The sequence below is a fragment of the Morone saxatilis genome, unplaced genomic scaffold, assembly GCF_004916995.1.
Source record: "Morone saxatilis isolate NCDOM2014 unplaced genomic scaffold, NCSU_SB_2.0 Contig5, whole genome shotgun sequence".
In the NCBI taxonomy this organism is placed as follows: Eukaryota; Metazoa; Chordata; class Actinopteri; family Moronidae; genus Morone; species Morone saxatilis.
The window spans coordinates 25,162,975-25,181,434 of NW_023340095.1; the positions used below are offsets into that span (position 1 = coordinate 25,162,975).

The 18,460-nt window shown below is 39.4% G+C and overlaps 1 protein-coding gene across 1 annotated transcript in view; it reads left to right on the plus strand.

Annotated features, from left to right (window-relative positions):
- Window positions 1–18,460, plus strand: part of mao (monoamine oxidase) — a gene marked incomplete at its 5' end in the record, with an annotated part of 41,183 nt that overhangs the window by 13,525 nt on the left and 9,198 nt on the right. The window contains 2 exon segments of the mRNA XM_035676446.1: window positions 5,472–5,566; window positions 6,535–6,672. Coding sequence (XP_035532339.1) covers window positions 5,472–5,566; window positions 6,535–6,672 — 233 coding nt within the window.

Genomic DNA, 18,460 nt, shown 5'->3' on the forward strand with positions numbered 1-18,460 from the left:
CCCTGCTTTATTGTCTAATTTACTCTAAATGGGACCATAAGTTACTAAATGAACATCATGCTATATGGAGAAGGAGTGAAACTAGAGATTGAGAGACCACAAACTCATTAGGAAACTGTTTACTGAGCTAATAAATCAAGTGAGAAGTGGGGTTATTTCTATATAAGACTCAATACTATCAAGCTTCTTTTTTGCAGCCTATGGAGCTGCCACTGCTGGTCATTAGAAAGATTGCAGGTTGAAGAAACTTCGCATTGGCTTCAGTTCACAGACCCGGGAGCTCTCTCCACTAATGATATACAGTATATTGCACTTGTGGGATAGAGTGGATTATGTCTTTCATCACTAATACTGAAATTGCTTTAGAGAGGGATGTGTCTGAACAGGAGGACAGCAAGAAAAAACTGTTTCAGTGTTCATATGGACACCTGACTATTCTTTAAGACAGAAGTTTTACACACTGCAGAATGTGTTTGGGAGTGTGTGGTATGCAGTTTCTCTCTCAGATGCGTCACAGTGTAGCAGCAAAAGAAACAAGACTTGACAAACAGATGTTTGTCCAGTCTTTTAATCTTTCTCTCTGCATATAGACCCCGGGGGGAAAAACTGCTAAATGCAGAAAGCATTTCTTGTTTGATTCTTACACACATGTTATATTTCCATAATAGGGTTCCTTAAGTCCATACATATAATCTCACATTTTCCTTCCTTTCTTTTGGTGTTTCTGCCTCCGTGCTGCATGAGTTGAATTTCAATCTCCCCCTCTTGTCTCTCCTCTCAGCTAAAGTTTAGTTCAGGAACAGCATATTGATCTTTCCAGCGGCCCAGTTCATTCCTCTTATTTCACGGTGGGGGAATGAAGATAAACAGGGGAAAGCACAGTGTGGAACCTTTGTAGTGATGAGAGCTTTATACTTTTTAAAACATACAAAAAGATGTGTCAATTAAGACAAACAAGCTTTTTTGATCAAAGCAACATCCCGACAAGATGCTACTTTTTGCAGTGATTGCTGTAGGCATAATCAACAGATGCAGACAGATGCTCTTTGTTTTCAGAGACAGAGACTGACCTTTTGAGCTGAGCACAGGTAATAGCATCAATTTAACAGGGGAAGATTTGTGAGCCTCCTCTGGTCAGGGCTAATGCTTTTCTCGAAACCGTGGCAGGGTGGGTGTGTTTGTACAGGGATGGAAGGCTGAAGTTGGGTAATACAGAACAAACTATGTTTAAACTAATATAAAGCTTGCTTACTTCAATGGGTCTTAGCAGGATCTGGAAGGAGAGAGTAGGGGGGAAGAAAAAGGAATTTAGAGTTAAGTCTAGGAAAACATTTTCACAGATGTTGGTACCTGCTGAGAGGATAGCTCTGAGCTGTTAGCTCCTGCTGTTGTGTTCCGCAACAACTGTCACAGGCCAAAAGTATATGGACAACTACATACTTTGGTGTACTTTTGACAGGGGCTGTTTTTAATAGTTTGAGCTAGAGTCCTTACTGTCACTGAAGGGAACTATAAGGACTGTGAAGTCCTTCCGGGATTTCGCATTTTTGAGGATTGTTGCGGCCTAATTTCACAACAGCGTTTCTACAAAATTGTGAGGCATGTTGCGATGGTTTTAGTATGACTGCGCAATATAGATATTAATACAGATATTACGATTAGTGTGGAAATGATCATCGTGGTGGCATAGGTGGCAGAAATGCATCACAAATTTAATTTTCAATAAAAAAACTATTAAAATTGTTTTGGGATCTTTAGCAAACAACTTTACATCTGGAGAACAAGATTTGTAGGCCAGGGCATCTCTGCAGCACTACAGTACTTATAATGCCAATAATGGTGTTTGTCTCTATTGGATAATTGCAGACCTAGTTTTTAGGCATTTTTGTAATGAAATTGCAGGGAAAAGTGAACACTGTAAAAATAGTTAGTAGATTTGTTTGTATAATTCATGAAAAATCAAAGGCAACATGTTCCAGTCAGAATGGACACACGTCACACCAAGAGGCAAGCATGTCACTATCAATTAATGATTTATACGTAACTACACTAACAGCACCACTAACCCTGCATATTTAATCTAACTCACCTTAATTTTTTCAGCACATTGGATTTGGATACAATAGCCTCTGTCACTGTTATTTGTCTTGTCTGTTGTCCACGTGTTTCAGCCACTCTCTATATTAGTAGTAGTGTAAATAGTGAAAGAACTTGCTGACTTTGTCCACCACATTGTTGCATAAGGTGTGAAGCGCTTCACTTTCACCAAGAACGTCATCATCAGGGATTTCGCTTGCACGCTCTTTAGCAGCAAGCTAAGTTGGTAGATGTGAGACATTCGTGTCACATGTTTGGGTCTTCACAGCTAGTAACAAGGAAGTGAGTTTGGCTACATATGGCTCAAGATTTTGCTTGGTTGGTTAAACTTGCAGGAAAATAGGGCTGGTTAAAAAAAAACATCATATTGTGATAATTTTGATTTTAGATATTGTGATTTAATTTTCACAGAAGTAAAGGATGATGTGACGTTTGTTGAGGTCTGGGCCAAACAAACAGGTTTTCTTACATCTGGATTTGTAGGTCAGGGCATCTCTGCAGTACTCTGCAGTTACATTTTACTTTTAACAATTTAATTTAACATTGCAGCTTCTGTGATTTGGATATTGTGCTTGGCCATATTGTACGGAGCCCCTAAAGTCCCTAAAAGGAAATGTATTTATCTTCTGCGCAAAAGATAATTTACTATAAATTCATATGCGTCTCTAAAGGCTTCAGATGCACACAGCTATCATATAATGTAGAAAACTCAGCTTATCAAGTTTTATTTTCACCTCGGAATGTCATACCATGAAATTCTTGCTGCTCTTGCTGAAATCTGAATGTCTGCCAGATTCTGTTTAGAGGGGCATGGACACTTCAGTAAGACGGGCGACATACCACAAGAAACCTTATTTTCTCTCACATATCTTCATCACACCAGCCTCACCCACAAAACTCACATAGCAATTGCTGGCTTAAATTCACAAGCAACTAACACGAAGCATGTTCCTCAAACACAGCTGACAGGAATCAGCAAACACCCTAGCTTCCCTGAAACGCCCCCACCTACAGACCTCCCAAGTTACATTGTGCGCACAAAGCATAAAACACGATATCTCTCCTTTTTCTGGGGACTTTAGGGGCTCCGTAATATTGCGATTTTGATAATATTTCGATTAACTAAAGGAAACTACAATGGTCAAATTTGTGGAAAGGTTTTGGTAATTTGACAAAATTGCAAGGTTGCACACAATTCACATTCAATTTGCACTAATTGTTGCTGTTGCAACATCCTAGAGGGACTGCTTGATGCTCAAGCATACAATGATATTTTAGACAATAGTGTGACAAAGGCCCTTTCCTGTTTCAATTACGCATGGGACAATATGAAAATTTCATGTCATAATTATTTCTGGCCAAAATAATTGCGATTCACAATATTATCCATATAATCATCAAAATATGCTTAAAATGGCACTAAAACATACTGGAATCAGTTAACCTCACATTTAGTAAAAAAAACAGACCTCAGATCAGTACATCTCCCTGTTCTTTATTTTGGAATCTATTCTATTTCCACACATCCAGTTTAACTGTTTGTGGGGGATACATTGGGCAAGCCAAGCCTTCAGCCATGGTGACAGGATTAGGATTTTGGAATGACTGGAAAGATGTGGGCTCGCTCTTGTCCCTCAGTCTATTCCTTTTTCTCATAGACAGTATTGGGTGACTCACAACTGGAGCACGTCTATAGCCTGGATCTGCATGAAACTCTCACCAGTGGAATCCTCACCAGAAAGTTAGAAAATATCTGGTTCTTTGATTAATTAAGTCAGCTACAACTCCAAAGGTGTATTTCCAATCACAGAGCTTAAAATAATGTCATGTGCAGTGCTAACAGCTGGCACTTTAGGATGAATCTAGCTATTATCACACCTCTGACTGGCTTCTTCTCCTTAGCAACAATGGTGAGGCTCATGAGTATTGTATTTAGAGCCAATTAGGTATCCTCAGTGTTCATCAAGTGAACCATCTCTAGACTGGTTTATTTGTTCAGGGTTCCTTAAAAACATAGGTGGATCTAGAGAAATTTAATGGGGTGTCCAAAGGCTGTCATATAGACTTTAAGGGGTGGCAAACAAAATGCTGATTTAATCAAAAACAATCACATATATCAATTTTTGCTTGGAAAAGCCCCCAAATAAAGATATTTGAACAGTCACAGAAAACTGTGGCACATAGTAAAGCATCATTCCCCTACTTCCCAATCTCTGTTTAGTATATTCTACAGAGGGTCCAAAATATGTCTCGCCTTTACATGTTTTTAATTTGTCATCACAGCAGTTTAAAAAAGCCTTGAAATCCCTTCTAATCTAATATTCTCCATATGGACTGTCCATGTAAACTGGGTCCAATCACTTTTTTTTTCCCAAATTCTTTTTATGAATATCACTTGCTTTTTTTTTGTCTTATGAAAACTCTAAGCCATATCTTATGAGTGTATGCTCTTAGTCTATTAATGGTGTGTGTGTGTGTGTGTATGTGTTATGAAAAAATGCATCCACATACTTCGGTGGGATAGATCGGTGGGATCTTGTAAGTAACTCGTCTCTATCTTATCACTCTCTCTCATGTTTCTGTGCTCTACAGGGGTCTTCTGCACTGATGTCCAGTGCTGCTGAGCCATATGCTGTACACAACTCCTTTTCATATGTGGGTTCATGCCTAAGTGCATTTATGATATGTCTTATTGAATTAAAGTTCTGACAGGGATTGCCTGAGGTCTGTGTGTGAAAGCCATTGTCTTAGCCTGTTCTGCCATAGACTCTGTGGATGGTCAGTCAGTGTCTGTGAAAGTCTTGCTACTCTCTGTCTCTGCTCTGCCCTCTCTTTTCCCTCACATGATCAGCAGGTCAGCTGGTTTGTAATTTGTTGTGGAAGTCTTTCTCTCCTCCCTGTGCCTGCAAGGATTTCCCCCTCCCCCTGCTCTCCCATCATTCCCATAGCTCTCCCATATCCAGCCTCACTTAATCCTATTTCAAGAAAGACCTGTGTACAAGAAAAAAACTACTTAGTATAAAAGCAGAAAAAACACAATTCAAACAAACAGGCATGAGTGTAAATGGTACAATGGTGTGCTGACTTGTAGAAGAGAAACGCAATTTGTTTCTATGCAAAAATCTACTTTTGATATTTATTATTTTAGTCAGATTTTCCAAATGATTCCCTTCATCTATCTTTTCTGTCTGAAAGTTACCTGATCATGAAGGGTAACTTAAACAGTTCTTTCAAGAAAGATGTGACACTAAGCTATTCTGTCATATAATTTGATGGACTTTTTCCATTTCTGTGTTTATATTATTCATATCTTGTCTATGTGTGGTTCAGGAAGTGTATTGTATGTCCTCAACTCTTTATTTCTTTTGCTGCAGGTTTGAGTGCAGCGAAGCTGTTGAAAGCCAATGGACTGAGCCCTGTAGTCTTGGAGGCCAGGGATCGGGTCGGTGGTCGCACCTTCACTGTGCGGGTAAGACCAGGAGATGCTGCTATTAAAAGGGACGTTTTGTCCAGTATATTGCTGTTGAGGGACTATTATTATTATTAATAATAACAATAATACTACTACTAAACTATATTTTATATCACCCTGCAAACACAAAATTGAGCTCAAATGGTTTTAAAATTAAAAACAGAAGAGCAGACATTATTAGTTAAAATTAAGAAGGGAAGGAAGTAAAATGATAAATAGTTTAAAAAATTGCATTTAAAGGTATGAGCAAAGTTCAGTCCAGTTCTCAAAGGAGAATATCAGGGTCAGGTTATCAGGATCCACAGCTATGTGGAGTTGTGTGTCATCTGCATAGCAGTGAAATCACTGCTTTGTTTATGGATGATTACCCCCTTGTGTCAACATATAAAGAGAAGTAGTGGACCCAGGACACAGCAATGTGTTACTCCATACATGTTCTTTGCAATGAGACAAAAAAAGTTCTGATCTGATAGGTAGGACGCTTTCCAACCTATTGATGAGACTTTCTGTCATCAACAGAGTCAAAGGCTGCTCTGAAGGCCAGTGGCCATATTACAGAATACATTTCCCAAAAAGAACATATTTGCATTTCTCTACAGATGTTAATAACACCTCTAAGTCATCCATCTTAAAGTTAAGTGCCTAAGAAAAAACAACAGTTACAAAGCTTGGCAAGAGTCAGTTGCTAGGGAATAGTTGATCAGCAATATTGGATTGAGTATTCAGGATATCCTAACCTAATAGAAAGAAGTAAGACAAGATACGATTCCTGAAGTTAGTTTTGCTTCTGTAATACCAAATTAGGAAAAATTCAGAAATCTTAAGACTCTTCCTATCTTTACTTGAGAATTAGACTAGGACCTTTTTGTAAGACAGCCCTAAAGCATATTTTCAACATTTTCTGTAATGTGTATTTTTTTACATTTGTATTTTATTATGTTTATGTTTTTATTTTTATTTTTCAGAATAAGGAAACAAAGTGGGTTGATCTGGGCGGGGCTTACATTGGACCAACTCAAAACCGCATCCTCAGATTGGCATCCGAGTATGATGTGAAGACCTACAAAGTCAATGAGCAGGAGAGCCTGGTGCATTATGTCAACGTGAGTGGGAATGCATCTGTGTGCGGTTTTTGGCATGGCAGATTCTACTCTACTCTGTGTATATCAACTACACTTAATCTGCTGACAGCTAGTTCAGTAATGTACAACATGTTGGTCTGGTTTTTAAACAGAAACATAGTAAGCAGTAGAGATTCTGTTAGGTGGATTTCGTTACCTTTGGACTGTTTCTAGTCTTTGAGCCAAAGATAACGGACTGCTGGCTGTAGCTTCATATTTATCATACAGACTAGAGAGTGGTATCGACCTTCTCATATGACCATGGCTTTTAATTGTACATAACCTCATATCTCTACCATCTTTACCTCTGATAATGCAACTCCCCTTGTTAGCTGTCATCTTCAGGATATGCATAATGTCAGTGAACATAATATTGCAAGCTGTAAGCATGGATCACCAAAACCGAAGGTCTGTTTAGGATGGATAATGTTGGTGTCTCCTATACATTCAGTTGCAAATTTACACCTAGCTAAAACTAACGCAGTCTAAGTCTTGCAATAAATTCTACCTGTTTTAGAGAGGTGATTTAGTAATTTGGCAACTGAGTGTACACATCACTTCATATGAAGGATGAGCAACAGACCCAAAAACTTGCATTCTAAGTGTGAATACTCACTATAACAGTCGTAGACTTTCCTTTAGGGAATCTGTCTATCAATTTAATCTCATGTGCTCAAAGCAGTTACTCTAACTGATTGATAATAATCAGAAGTGGCAGTGGAGTTTAATTGCAGTAGCTGGGGGGCATGACAGATTTGATGGACAATTTTCTATGGTTACGCAAAGTGTGATTTAAACTACAGCTGCCACAAAAACGTGACTGATCAACACTGATCAACATAGGGCCAAACGTCCTGAACAATTCAGGACAGTCTCAAGTTACAAGCAGTTGTCCAGAACCCTGTCCTGCTTGTCCTGAAATTTAACTGTTAGCTCTATGTATTCTATGAGACTTGACTTGACTGGAGACTTAAAGCAGAAATGCTGAGTAGAGCTGACTTGGTGACTCAGTAATGTTGAAAACTCCTGCAGTGAATGTATTTTGAAGTGCTGCCAACTTGTCATGAATAATTAAAAACAAAAGACTATAGAGTTTCTGACACCAGAATAAAGAAGATGAGAAAGTGCCATTAAATCTGCAGTAGCTATGTACTATCAAAAAAATTTTTTTGTATTGACTGAAACTTTCACTATATCCTGAGAGTAGTACATGAGACAGATAATGGGCAAAAAAATAGGTTTCTCTGGCTTGTTCTAGTACTCCTAATGACATTTGCAAGAATGCACCAGGTCTGAAATAAAACAACCAGAGCCAAGAAAGATATAAAGACACTTTGGGTTTGAGACTGGAAAGTAGTTAATTGTTGAGTCTCGTGCCCAGGGTCCCAAAGCATCTGTATTTGATGACCTGTGAATGAGACTCAACAACCAATTATCTTCCGTGGCTCTGATTGGTTGTTTTCGTTCAGGCCCGGTGGATTCCTTCAAATGCCATTAGGAGCACTAAGAGGAGCCAGAGGAACTTGATTTTTTTCACAGATTATCTGTCTCATTTACTACTGTCAGGATATAAAGATTCAGAAAATATGATAAAAAGTAATTTTTATAAAAATGACCTACTGCAGCTTTGAATCAGCGATTAATCTACATGAATTTGTAGTTTGTTTTTCTCTGAATCCATGAAAATGTTATGCAGGCTAAAATCATTTTGTTTGTCTGAAATATTTGAGTACTGATCTGTTTCCACTTGTCTGTTGCACTGATTAGGCACAAATAACAGATTGTTTATGTAATTTGACCTGTTTTAAACCAGATAACGGAGAGTGCAGCCACCACTGAGATCTATAGTAAAAATATCTAAAATAATGTGTTTGTAAGCTCCTACATCTTAATGACAATCTTAGCTGCTGTGTAAACACAGCCAAGACACTTAGAATAAGTGGCCACGTGACCACGCCCACCCCCAACTGCCTAGTCCTGGATTTCACCTATTCTCATCTGGTCACCCAGGATCAACAGCTACATGATCCTCCAATTCATTCCAATGATGCTCAAAGAAGACCGAAGTATTGTGCAGAAGGAAACCAAACGCTGTGTCCTTCCTGTGACTTCCCACATGTCTGCCGAGCAGCCAGCCACCCTTCTCCTCTCTAGCATTAGTGACTGGAGATGCTAATCTCTGCCTGAGGGATTTCTGTAATGCAGTTTCTCTTTACTCTGAGTGGTTGAAAGGATAGCAAAAGCAAACAAAGAAGGCAGGAAGAAAGAGACACTGAGGCCATCTTTGTCCTTGTTAGTCTTTGCTCTATATTTCATTAGTGTGGGCGCACCACTGTCCTTAACACAGTTGGGTTCTTCTACCTGATTTGATTTGCCGTTGCCACCATGTACCCTGTCAAACTACGCCTACTATAGAGCTTATCTCAACATCGGCTGTGTTCAAGTCATTGAATCATACCTTCAGAGTGGGCTTTGAGCTTCTGGCACGGGTGTGTAGTCACAATCTGAGACACAAAAATGCACTCTCACTCCTTTATATAGAAACCTCCATTTACAGTGCACGAGGAGCCAGAATATTATAAACACCTCTCAATATAATGACTACATGCAAAATACTGCCTCATAAATCACCACAGAATTAAATTAAACTGTCTCTGTCACTATCAACAAACTCAGTATTATAGGCTTGCAGTGCTATTGTATTCTACTTCTGGATTTAAACTTGAAATAACATTTATCATAGGTATACAGTAAATATTGACCACTGCTTCTCTACTCCCATAGAAGGGCTTTCCACTGTAGGAACAGAGTTATTGATTGTGCACCTACTGTGTGTCCTAAAATCTATCTACAGTTAATCTGCCATTGAATTTATCTACTGTTATAATGCAAAAAATAAAAAGATCTGCTGAAAATGAAGATAAGTGATGAATGACAGTCAGCACTAACATCAAGACAAATAAATGACATTTCCTATGGCTTTTTCACAATAAAAGCCACCCCGTAGTTCACTAGTTTTATTGTGCAGCAGCAGTAGGAAATGTTGGGTATCTAAATGCAGATCAGGGCTGAGTGATATGGACAAAATCAAATATCATGATATTTTTGACCAAATATAGGGATAACTAGTGCTTTCAATCATATGTAATGTGGATATAATGACTAAGTGGGTAAAGGACACTAATAGGACAGCACTCATCACATCACTTCACTGTAACGCAGCCTTTAAAAAAACAACACTCGTGCCATATTATGATATTCAAAATCTAAGACAATGTCTAATCTCTTATCACAATATTGATATATTGCCCAACCCTAACACAGATATCCTGCTGTAGGAGAGCTAACAGTGTATACTCTTCTGTCCTGTCAGACAGACTGGGATGTCTAACAGACATTTTCAGGAAAAGCTTAAAGGGACAGTTCGCCCTAAAATCTAAAATAACCTGTACTGCTATTTCTTCATCTAAATTATTTTGGTGTCAGTTTTGATGATATCCTGTAGAGATGTCTGCCTTCTCTCCAGTATAATAGAACCAGATGGCACTTGACTTGTGGGGCTCAAAGCACAAAAAGACAAAAAACACCAAACCCACACATTTGAAAAACTCAACTACAATGTCTCTTTCCAGAAATCATGAGCTGGTTACTCAAGATAATCCACAGACCTGTAACTACTTTCTTTCTACATAGCTCAAAAAATGCACACCTTCTGTGTTGTGATACGTAGAAAGAAAATGGTTTCTACATGAAACTGTTCAATGTATTTTTTGGTGCTGGTTATATTATATTGGCGAGAAGGCAGACATCTCAATGGTCAATAGACCATTGATTCCCAACCTGGGGGTCAGCAAAGCTTCACGGGGCTTGCAAGGCCTTCTTGTTATTACAGGGTGTAAGAAAACTTAAAAAATGTATACAGTAGGCCTATATCTCATCGTTCTGCAGTAAAAAAAAAAAAAAAAAGCATCAGGGAGAAGAAAACACTGAAAACTTGACAGAAACTTGACTGAAAATACACTCAAAAGAAGCCTATTGTTAAAAATAAAAAATACAGACAGAATTGAAAAAAAAAAAGTTCCTAAAAATATCAGGAAAACTAATCTCTGATCAATATTCACAGGATATAATCTGCTCAAAATAATAATAAAAAACATTTTGCTCACTATTTATAGTTTATCAGTTGTTCTCTACTGTTATTGTTATGCGTTGAATATAATATAGAATATCCATAAAATATCTCAGCAGTTTAGTCAATGATAGAAAAGGGGTCCCTTAAGGAAAAAGGTAGGGAATCATTGCAATAGAAGTATAATATTCAGCCTCATCCAAATCACACAGGTGACACTTTTTGTCCTCCACTGGGACTGGATTGAAGCGTCCATGTTTCACAGCCAAAGGCAGGGTGAGCCCACACAGACCTCTGTGCTCTGATTATATTGACTAATGCTTAGTAACACATTATGCTCTCAATAATATTTCTGCTGTCCATTTAAACTTACTGTAGTGCTACATGGACTAGTCCAGCATGGTTTCATAGTCTTCAAAGTGCTGGTCCTCTCACCACTGTATTCTTAGCACTGATGTACTATTGTCATGACCTACTTCCGCAGTGCTGTGAAATGTCACCAGCCTGACGTTTGGCACCAACAGCAGTTAGAAAATGAATCTTTGACTTGACCGGACAGCCCTGGTGTTGTGAAGCACTGTGTGTGCTCTGAATCCACCTGCACTTGTGCATAGGAGCTCCTATGTGAGTGTGTCTCCATAGCTACTATCTCTGTAAGATCCACTCCCCAAGAACCAGACTTACACACACGCGCCACTCATAGCTTCCTGACTGGTTTCCATGGCAGCATGCCTCATCAAAAGCTGTTCAACCCTATCAGTGTCAGTCTGTGTATTTGTCTGTATTAGTGCATTATGGGACAAGAGGTTCCATCTTTTACCAGCTGGTGGTCTGAGCTTACAATGGAGCTATCAGGGATGTGTTTCCTCTGTCATAGGATAGAAATGATGAAGTGGGTGTGGTGCAGAAAGATATAGTGGGATCTAACAAAAACACAACAAGGTGATACCTCACATTTTAACCGTACCGTTCAAGCCTGGGTATTTATTCAGCCAGTCACTGAATGCCCCGATCCTTACCTCTGACCTAGCTAGCTAGTTATCAAGTGTTTTGCTAACATTAGCTATCAGATGTAACTAACTAGCTAGCTAACAATTAATGTAGATTAACTTTTAACTAGCAAAATGCTTTTAGCTCTGTAGCAAGCTAGATAGCTAGTTAACTAGCCACATAACTGGCACAATTGATATAGATTAGCTACCATTCTGCTAACATTAGCTTTTAACCATCTTTAAAGGGGAACTTGGCAACTCTAGCCATTTATTCGCTGGTTTTCACTTTTGTCATCGCATGTTTTCTCAACGAGCTCCCCCTACAGCTCTGGGACGTGTATTTCACAACAACACGTCATTAAAAAAACCTACACTTGCGGCACCCTCTACCACATTTTCTACCGCTCTGATGTGCCTTTTTTTCGCCGGGCAACTTTTTCGTGTGGAGCAATATTCTACTGAAGATGGTAATACATCTATACACTTAACCGTTATTGAGGGAGCGTGTGCGTTTATGTGGACTGATAATGCCGTAAAAGCCGGTGTTTTCTTCGCTTCGTTCTCGCTTCTTGCGGCATTATCTTTCCTAGTTTCCAATTTACCTGGATCTGTAGTCCCAAAGTTTAGCAAGGTTAAGGTCTTTCCCCTGGGGTCGCCTGAGGGGGGTGGGGGGGGTCACCATTTTCACCGGAAGGCCATTTAACCATCCAAATGATTTCTAAACGGGTTTATTAAGCTGAAAAAGTTGCCAAGTTCCCCTTTAAAACTAGTTGTCTTTTCAACATAGATGAGCCTAGCACACAGCCAAAAGGTTGTGGGAAGGGTCAGTTATCTCCAGGTCAAAACTGGACCACCCACCTCGTCCCCATGAAGTCCCACACAAGTGTGAACCTATCGTGATGTCACCCATTGATTTGTGTAATTCTGTTTGTGGCTGTCGCCATGACGGTTTTTCAGAGCCAGTGGTGGTGATAAACTGCGAGTTGAGTTGCTATACTGTTAATGGTCCCACGATCCGACCTGTGATCAAACACACATGCTACACACACACTCATTCACTTGCAGTGCATGTAGAGGCCAGCTGGGTACAGATTTCAAAGATGATCAAACTCTGTGCCAGTTTGCTGAATCCATTACCACACAGTTTCAAGTCCTTTTTAATTTTGTCAAGTTAAGTCTGAAGTCCAACTCATGTGCTTTGGTGGATACTCCTAAATGTATCTTTCATTGGATCTGTTTTACTGCACCTTTGTGCAGTATTACTAATAATAGTATCATCTCTAATTACAACCTATGATTCCTGCACATTTCCCCTCATAAGCAATACAAAATAAATTAAATTATTACCCATACTTCCCCACATGGAAGTTAACACGTGTTGCTGTTGTGAGTATCACTACACTCTGTTTGGACTGTAAGTAGCTTTGGATTAGCCAAGAAGCTATTCAGATGAATAATCTCTAAACAGACACAGCATGTAAAAAGATTCCTGATCGCTGCACTAGTCTGAACTCAATAACAAGAGGAAAGCACACAGGTGAGTGACATTAGCACTGATCTAACCTATATGACAGTGTTTACATTACCTCACAGGACTGAAGCTGCAGTAATAGTAAACCAGCATGTGTGCCAAGCCATTGTGTAATTAGGGCTAGCTTTCAAGCAAGCCGCGTAGCTAATCAGCTTTTCTATGGCAGATTGTAATCCAAAAGGCCAGTGCTGGTTTCCCTTATCAGCAAACTAGTGCCTTACAGGCAGCTGCAGCTCTCAGCACTGGATTTATTAATGAGGTATCACTATCAGAGATGGGGAAACAGACTTTGATTAAATACTGTCTCTGGTTATCAGAGATTGAGAAAGAGCATGGGACTGTCCCATTGCTCCTCCAGTGGTGTGGATACCGTGTATGTTTGCACGTTCACAGGACCACTGAGAAATGGCTGGTGATTGTGCAAGAAGCTTAACTGCTATTGTGTGTTAAGAATATTTTAATGTTTTACTATTACTACCTGATAAAGATCATAAAGATAATGTTTTGTTGTAGGACTTTTATCCCTTATCTGTTTTAATATATCTGTCAATCAGGAAAGCATGTGTGTGTGTGTGTGTGTGTGTGTGTGTGTGTGGTGTGTGTGTGTGTGTGTGTGTGTGTGTGTTAAAATGCAGAAAGCGCACCCCTAACATTACTTATTTTAGAGACCCCCACAAAACTCAGATTATAACTCCAACCCTTTTTTGTTTAGTATTTCTAAAGGTGTAGAAAAAAACTTGGTTCAAAAACTGGTTCAGCCTATAGAACATATTGAACATTACCTTTGAACAAACTTCCAATCCCCACCAAGAGTTTCTATTTCTTTATTAATGTGTGCACTTAAAGATCCAACTGTCGGACTACAGTGGACTTAACATTGAAGTAGGAGACATCTTGTGTCCAGCACAATAAGCATATTCATAGATTGTGCAAGTTTTAATGAGGTAGGAATAGATTACTTTTTAAGGATTTAATGTGGAAATTATACTTTTTAGACACACATTATTGTTCCAAGCAGACTATTTGTATATGTCTTGATACATGTGAAGCTGAATACATTACAATTGCTGGAGCTCAGGGAAACTGCAAAGTTGGGTAATAATTATATAGTCTGTGGGGCCACATTTGACATTACACCTTGTCTTTTGACCCATATAATAATGTAGTAAAAGTTGGAAATATAAACAATAAATGTTTTTTTACAACTCAAAAAAGGACAGTGTGAATCAAAAGGAAAGAGCTGAGTGTCTGTGTATCTTACAGACTGTATAATAATAGCATCTATTCTGCAGTCACCTGTGTCTTCATGCAGCATTATACTCTCTCTTCTGACTGAGGCTGACTCACTGCTCACTGATGTGGAAACAGATGCTGCAGCCGTGCATTCTCCCATCTCCCTATCCCTCCTCCCCTCCTCTGCACTCCTTCTTCTGTATTCACTTGGCCAGCATCACCATGACGACAGACCTGTTGCTACACGGCAACGGGCAGTTGGGAGCAGGGCAGCCATACTGTAGGTTGTGAGACACTTCATGCTCCCTCCCTGTCCGTCTATGGTTTGAGTTTTATGCTCATTATGCTTCATATAAAAAGTGCAGTGTTTACCCTGCAGTGCCCAGAGGGGTTGTTGTTGTTGTTGTTGTCGTTGTTGTTGTCATTGTTGTTGTCATTATTGTTTGTTATTAATAAAACCGATATTTTTCAGATTATAACTAAAATAGTAGTGTAGGTGTCATAATAAGAAGAAACTTTATGCGGGTCAATGTTCACTAAGTTGATTCAGCTGTTCAGTCATATCTGGGACATCACTCTACTTCTTTGTGCATTAATTGTTGTGTGTGTATTGGATATTATATTATACCTGCTTGTAATTGCCTGTGTTTAAACGGAAATATTGAGTGATAGATACTGGTCGTAATCGTAAAACTTCTCACCATCATAAAGTTCATCTGAGGAAAGAGTATCTAAGATAACTGATGAAGCACACTTACACAGGGTGATGAACACAAGCTCTGATTTATTGCTGCAGTAGCCGAGGTGTTTCTGATCAGTCAGTCAGATGTAACATTTTCTTACCCCTTGTGCCCTACTCTCTGGACACCTTCAACTGCTATAAAATCATCATACATTGTTTTCTATAAATCTCATTAACAACTTCAAACTTGCTCAAATCTACCAAACATTCAATTATTTTTTAGGATTTTAACCCTTTAAATGCCAGTTTAATTATTTTAATTATTTCATTAGTTATCTATCTATAAAGCAAGAAATCTGTCTGTCTGTGTGGGATATGAAAACGGACCGTTTCTGTTTTGCGTTTTTAAGCAATTACCGTGTCGGGGTTGCTAGTGCCTTCCTTGGGTGGGTCTAGCAGTTATACGATGCATTTTTGGACATGTTAGTGTTGACAAATAGTACTAGGTTTTTGTTGGCGAGAACTCTTCATTATATACACTAGTTGTTTCCTGTATGGCCGGTACATTATGTGACTGTGGAGTGTCATCTCAATAAATTGTTGTTAATTTATTGTTCTGCCTTGTCATGACTGCCGGCCAGGAGTATCGGAGAGCGTTGTCTAGGAATAAGTATGCTCTGGAATACTGTTTGTATTGTGGATGGGCTCTTGAGTTTTGTCACAGTTTTTTTTTTTAGTGTCTGAATAAGGATGAGTAGGTCTTCCTAGATACAGAAGTTTTTTTGCTGTTAATTCCATTTTTTTGGTAGTTGATGGGAGAGGTGTGTGTTTGTCTCTGACCTTACTATTCAACATGGTGGATTGGTTTGTTTTTGTGAGGTTTGTGTTTTTTTGGTGTGTTTTTTCTTTTTGGTTGTTAAAATCTGTTCGCAAGAGTAGTTGGGAGGCAATTGTGTTATTTGTCTCTGGGGGCAACATTTTACAGATATGGTTTTCCGCTCCAACTGTTGGTAGCATGGCCTTGGCGAGCGAGCAGGGGTAAGTGTCATAAAGGGGTCTTGTGTTTTTATATTCATTATTGTTGTTTAAAGTGATTTTTCATGGTTTTGAGTTATATTTGTTAGGTAATTGGATCTTGATATTGGTTGCCACTGACAATCAGTTTGCATAAAGTGTGCTTCAAATGTAACAGCTTAAACGTCGTGAGTCAGATCTATATGGGGGGACTGAACCATATAACATTTCCAAATGCATGTTCGGCTAAATTCTGTGTGTTGTGTTTGGTGCCTTAATGCATTCCTGTGAATAGCGATTAAATAGGAGTTAGAATAAATCATGACATATTTTTTATACGTGAGGGTCTTGTGTGTGTGTGTGTATCTATGAGTGAGTACCCTTTTTATCTAAGGAATGTGCCTTTGAGGATGTTAACTGTGCGCCCCGCTGTGGTATTGTGTTGTTTAATTTGTTTTTAACTTTTTTTTTGATGTGGTGGATATATTTGGCTGCTGTTACAGCCTGTGGCATGAATTTTTGCAAAAAACCTTTTATTTTTGTTATATGGGGTAGCAGGCAAAGGCAGGAGGGGCCCATTGTTTTACCAAATCACCTCCTTTAAAGACACTATGTCCTTTTTATGCGATAAAGTGATGCATATTTGTTTACCCTGTGATATGTCAGTGCATGCTGTTTACAGATTCACACACACTCTCATGTGCGTGATTTCGCGCTCTCTCTCCTCCCATTCCACCACTACGGGTGACCCACCATGGCACACACTCATCACATCAGCAGCACACACAACAGCGCCACTAGCGATTACACCCAATACAAATGTTCGATTCAGTTTGGTGCACCCACTGTGTAGTACAGGGCTCCATTATATAACTGGCAAAAAATACAAGAAATTTCATGCATCGCAATATCACTACTGAACATGTGATTTATAGGTGACTGGCGAGTTTGGTTTTTACTGTAATGTGGCAGTGAGATAATAAAAAAAGTGGTTTTAAATGGAAGTCAATGAGGCATTTTTGGCCCCAAACAAAGGTGTCCAGAGGTGAGTAATGCTGGGCAACTACATAAAAAAATACTCGAATCAGGTTTGGGTTTTTGTCTAATTGGGTTGATTCAGTTATTTCCTAAGACTTCTTATGCCACCAGTTTGGTATGCAACTCCCTACTATTTTAATGTATATGTAAAATTATAAATTTTTTGTGTTTTTTTGTAAACCTAAAGTGCAGTGCCCGTAGGAAGTATGTATTGCTATAGAAAAGTGATGAGGTTAAATGAAGCTTTTTATGGATGGGCCGCAAATGAGGTTGTTGTTTGAAAGGTGGGACGTCCCAGGGACATTTAGGACATTATTAAGTTTAGTCCCTGTAATTATAGGCCAGCATACATCAGAGAGAGAGAGAGAGAGAGAGAGAGAGAGAGAGAGAAGAGAGAGAGAGAGAGAGAGAGAAGAGAAGAGAGAGAGAGAGATTCGGGGATCGCGAGCGCCAATTCTCCGCAGCCTCCCTAAAAAAGTACAAAACGAGCTGTACCTAACGTGGAGAAGCGTCTGTCCTCCCCCTGTCCTGTGCCTCTCTGCCCTGTCGCTAACCAACTCTTCCCGTTACCATTTCTGCCCGAAAAAACAGCCGTCCTGTCACCCGGCGAAAAACCCTAGAAGTGTTAAAACATTCTCCGTCCTTGCGAGTGAAGGGCAGTCCAGTTTACTGCTGGTGATTATTATGTAATAATTGTGTATTTAGGTGAAAAACAATAACTTCCGTCACTTTCCCCAGGAAATGTTGGTGGGTCAGGAATCTCAATCAGCCTAGCAACATTATAAAGGCCATCCCATATGATTATACAGTGTCCGCGGGTTTAGATTGACCAGGGGGAGACCAACTGGGAAAGCCTCAACGGCTCGTGCAGTGATTGGCTGCTTGGTGCGCAACAGTGGCTTATGGTGGCCCTATAGTTGGCAATGCTAGCGGAATTCAGAAATCCATTTATCCGAATAATTTATTAGCGGTATGTGTTGTAGTCGGCAAAACAAAGCCGAGCGTTGCATCACCCCTTTACCCAACACCAGGCCAGGCCCATGTCTGAAAACTCTCCAGGTCCAGTCTGATCCTGATCTGCAGAGATATTTGAAGCCAGCCCCACCACACAAGCACACACACACACCACACACACGACACCACCAACACAG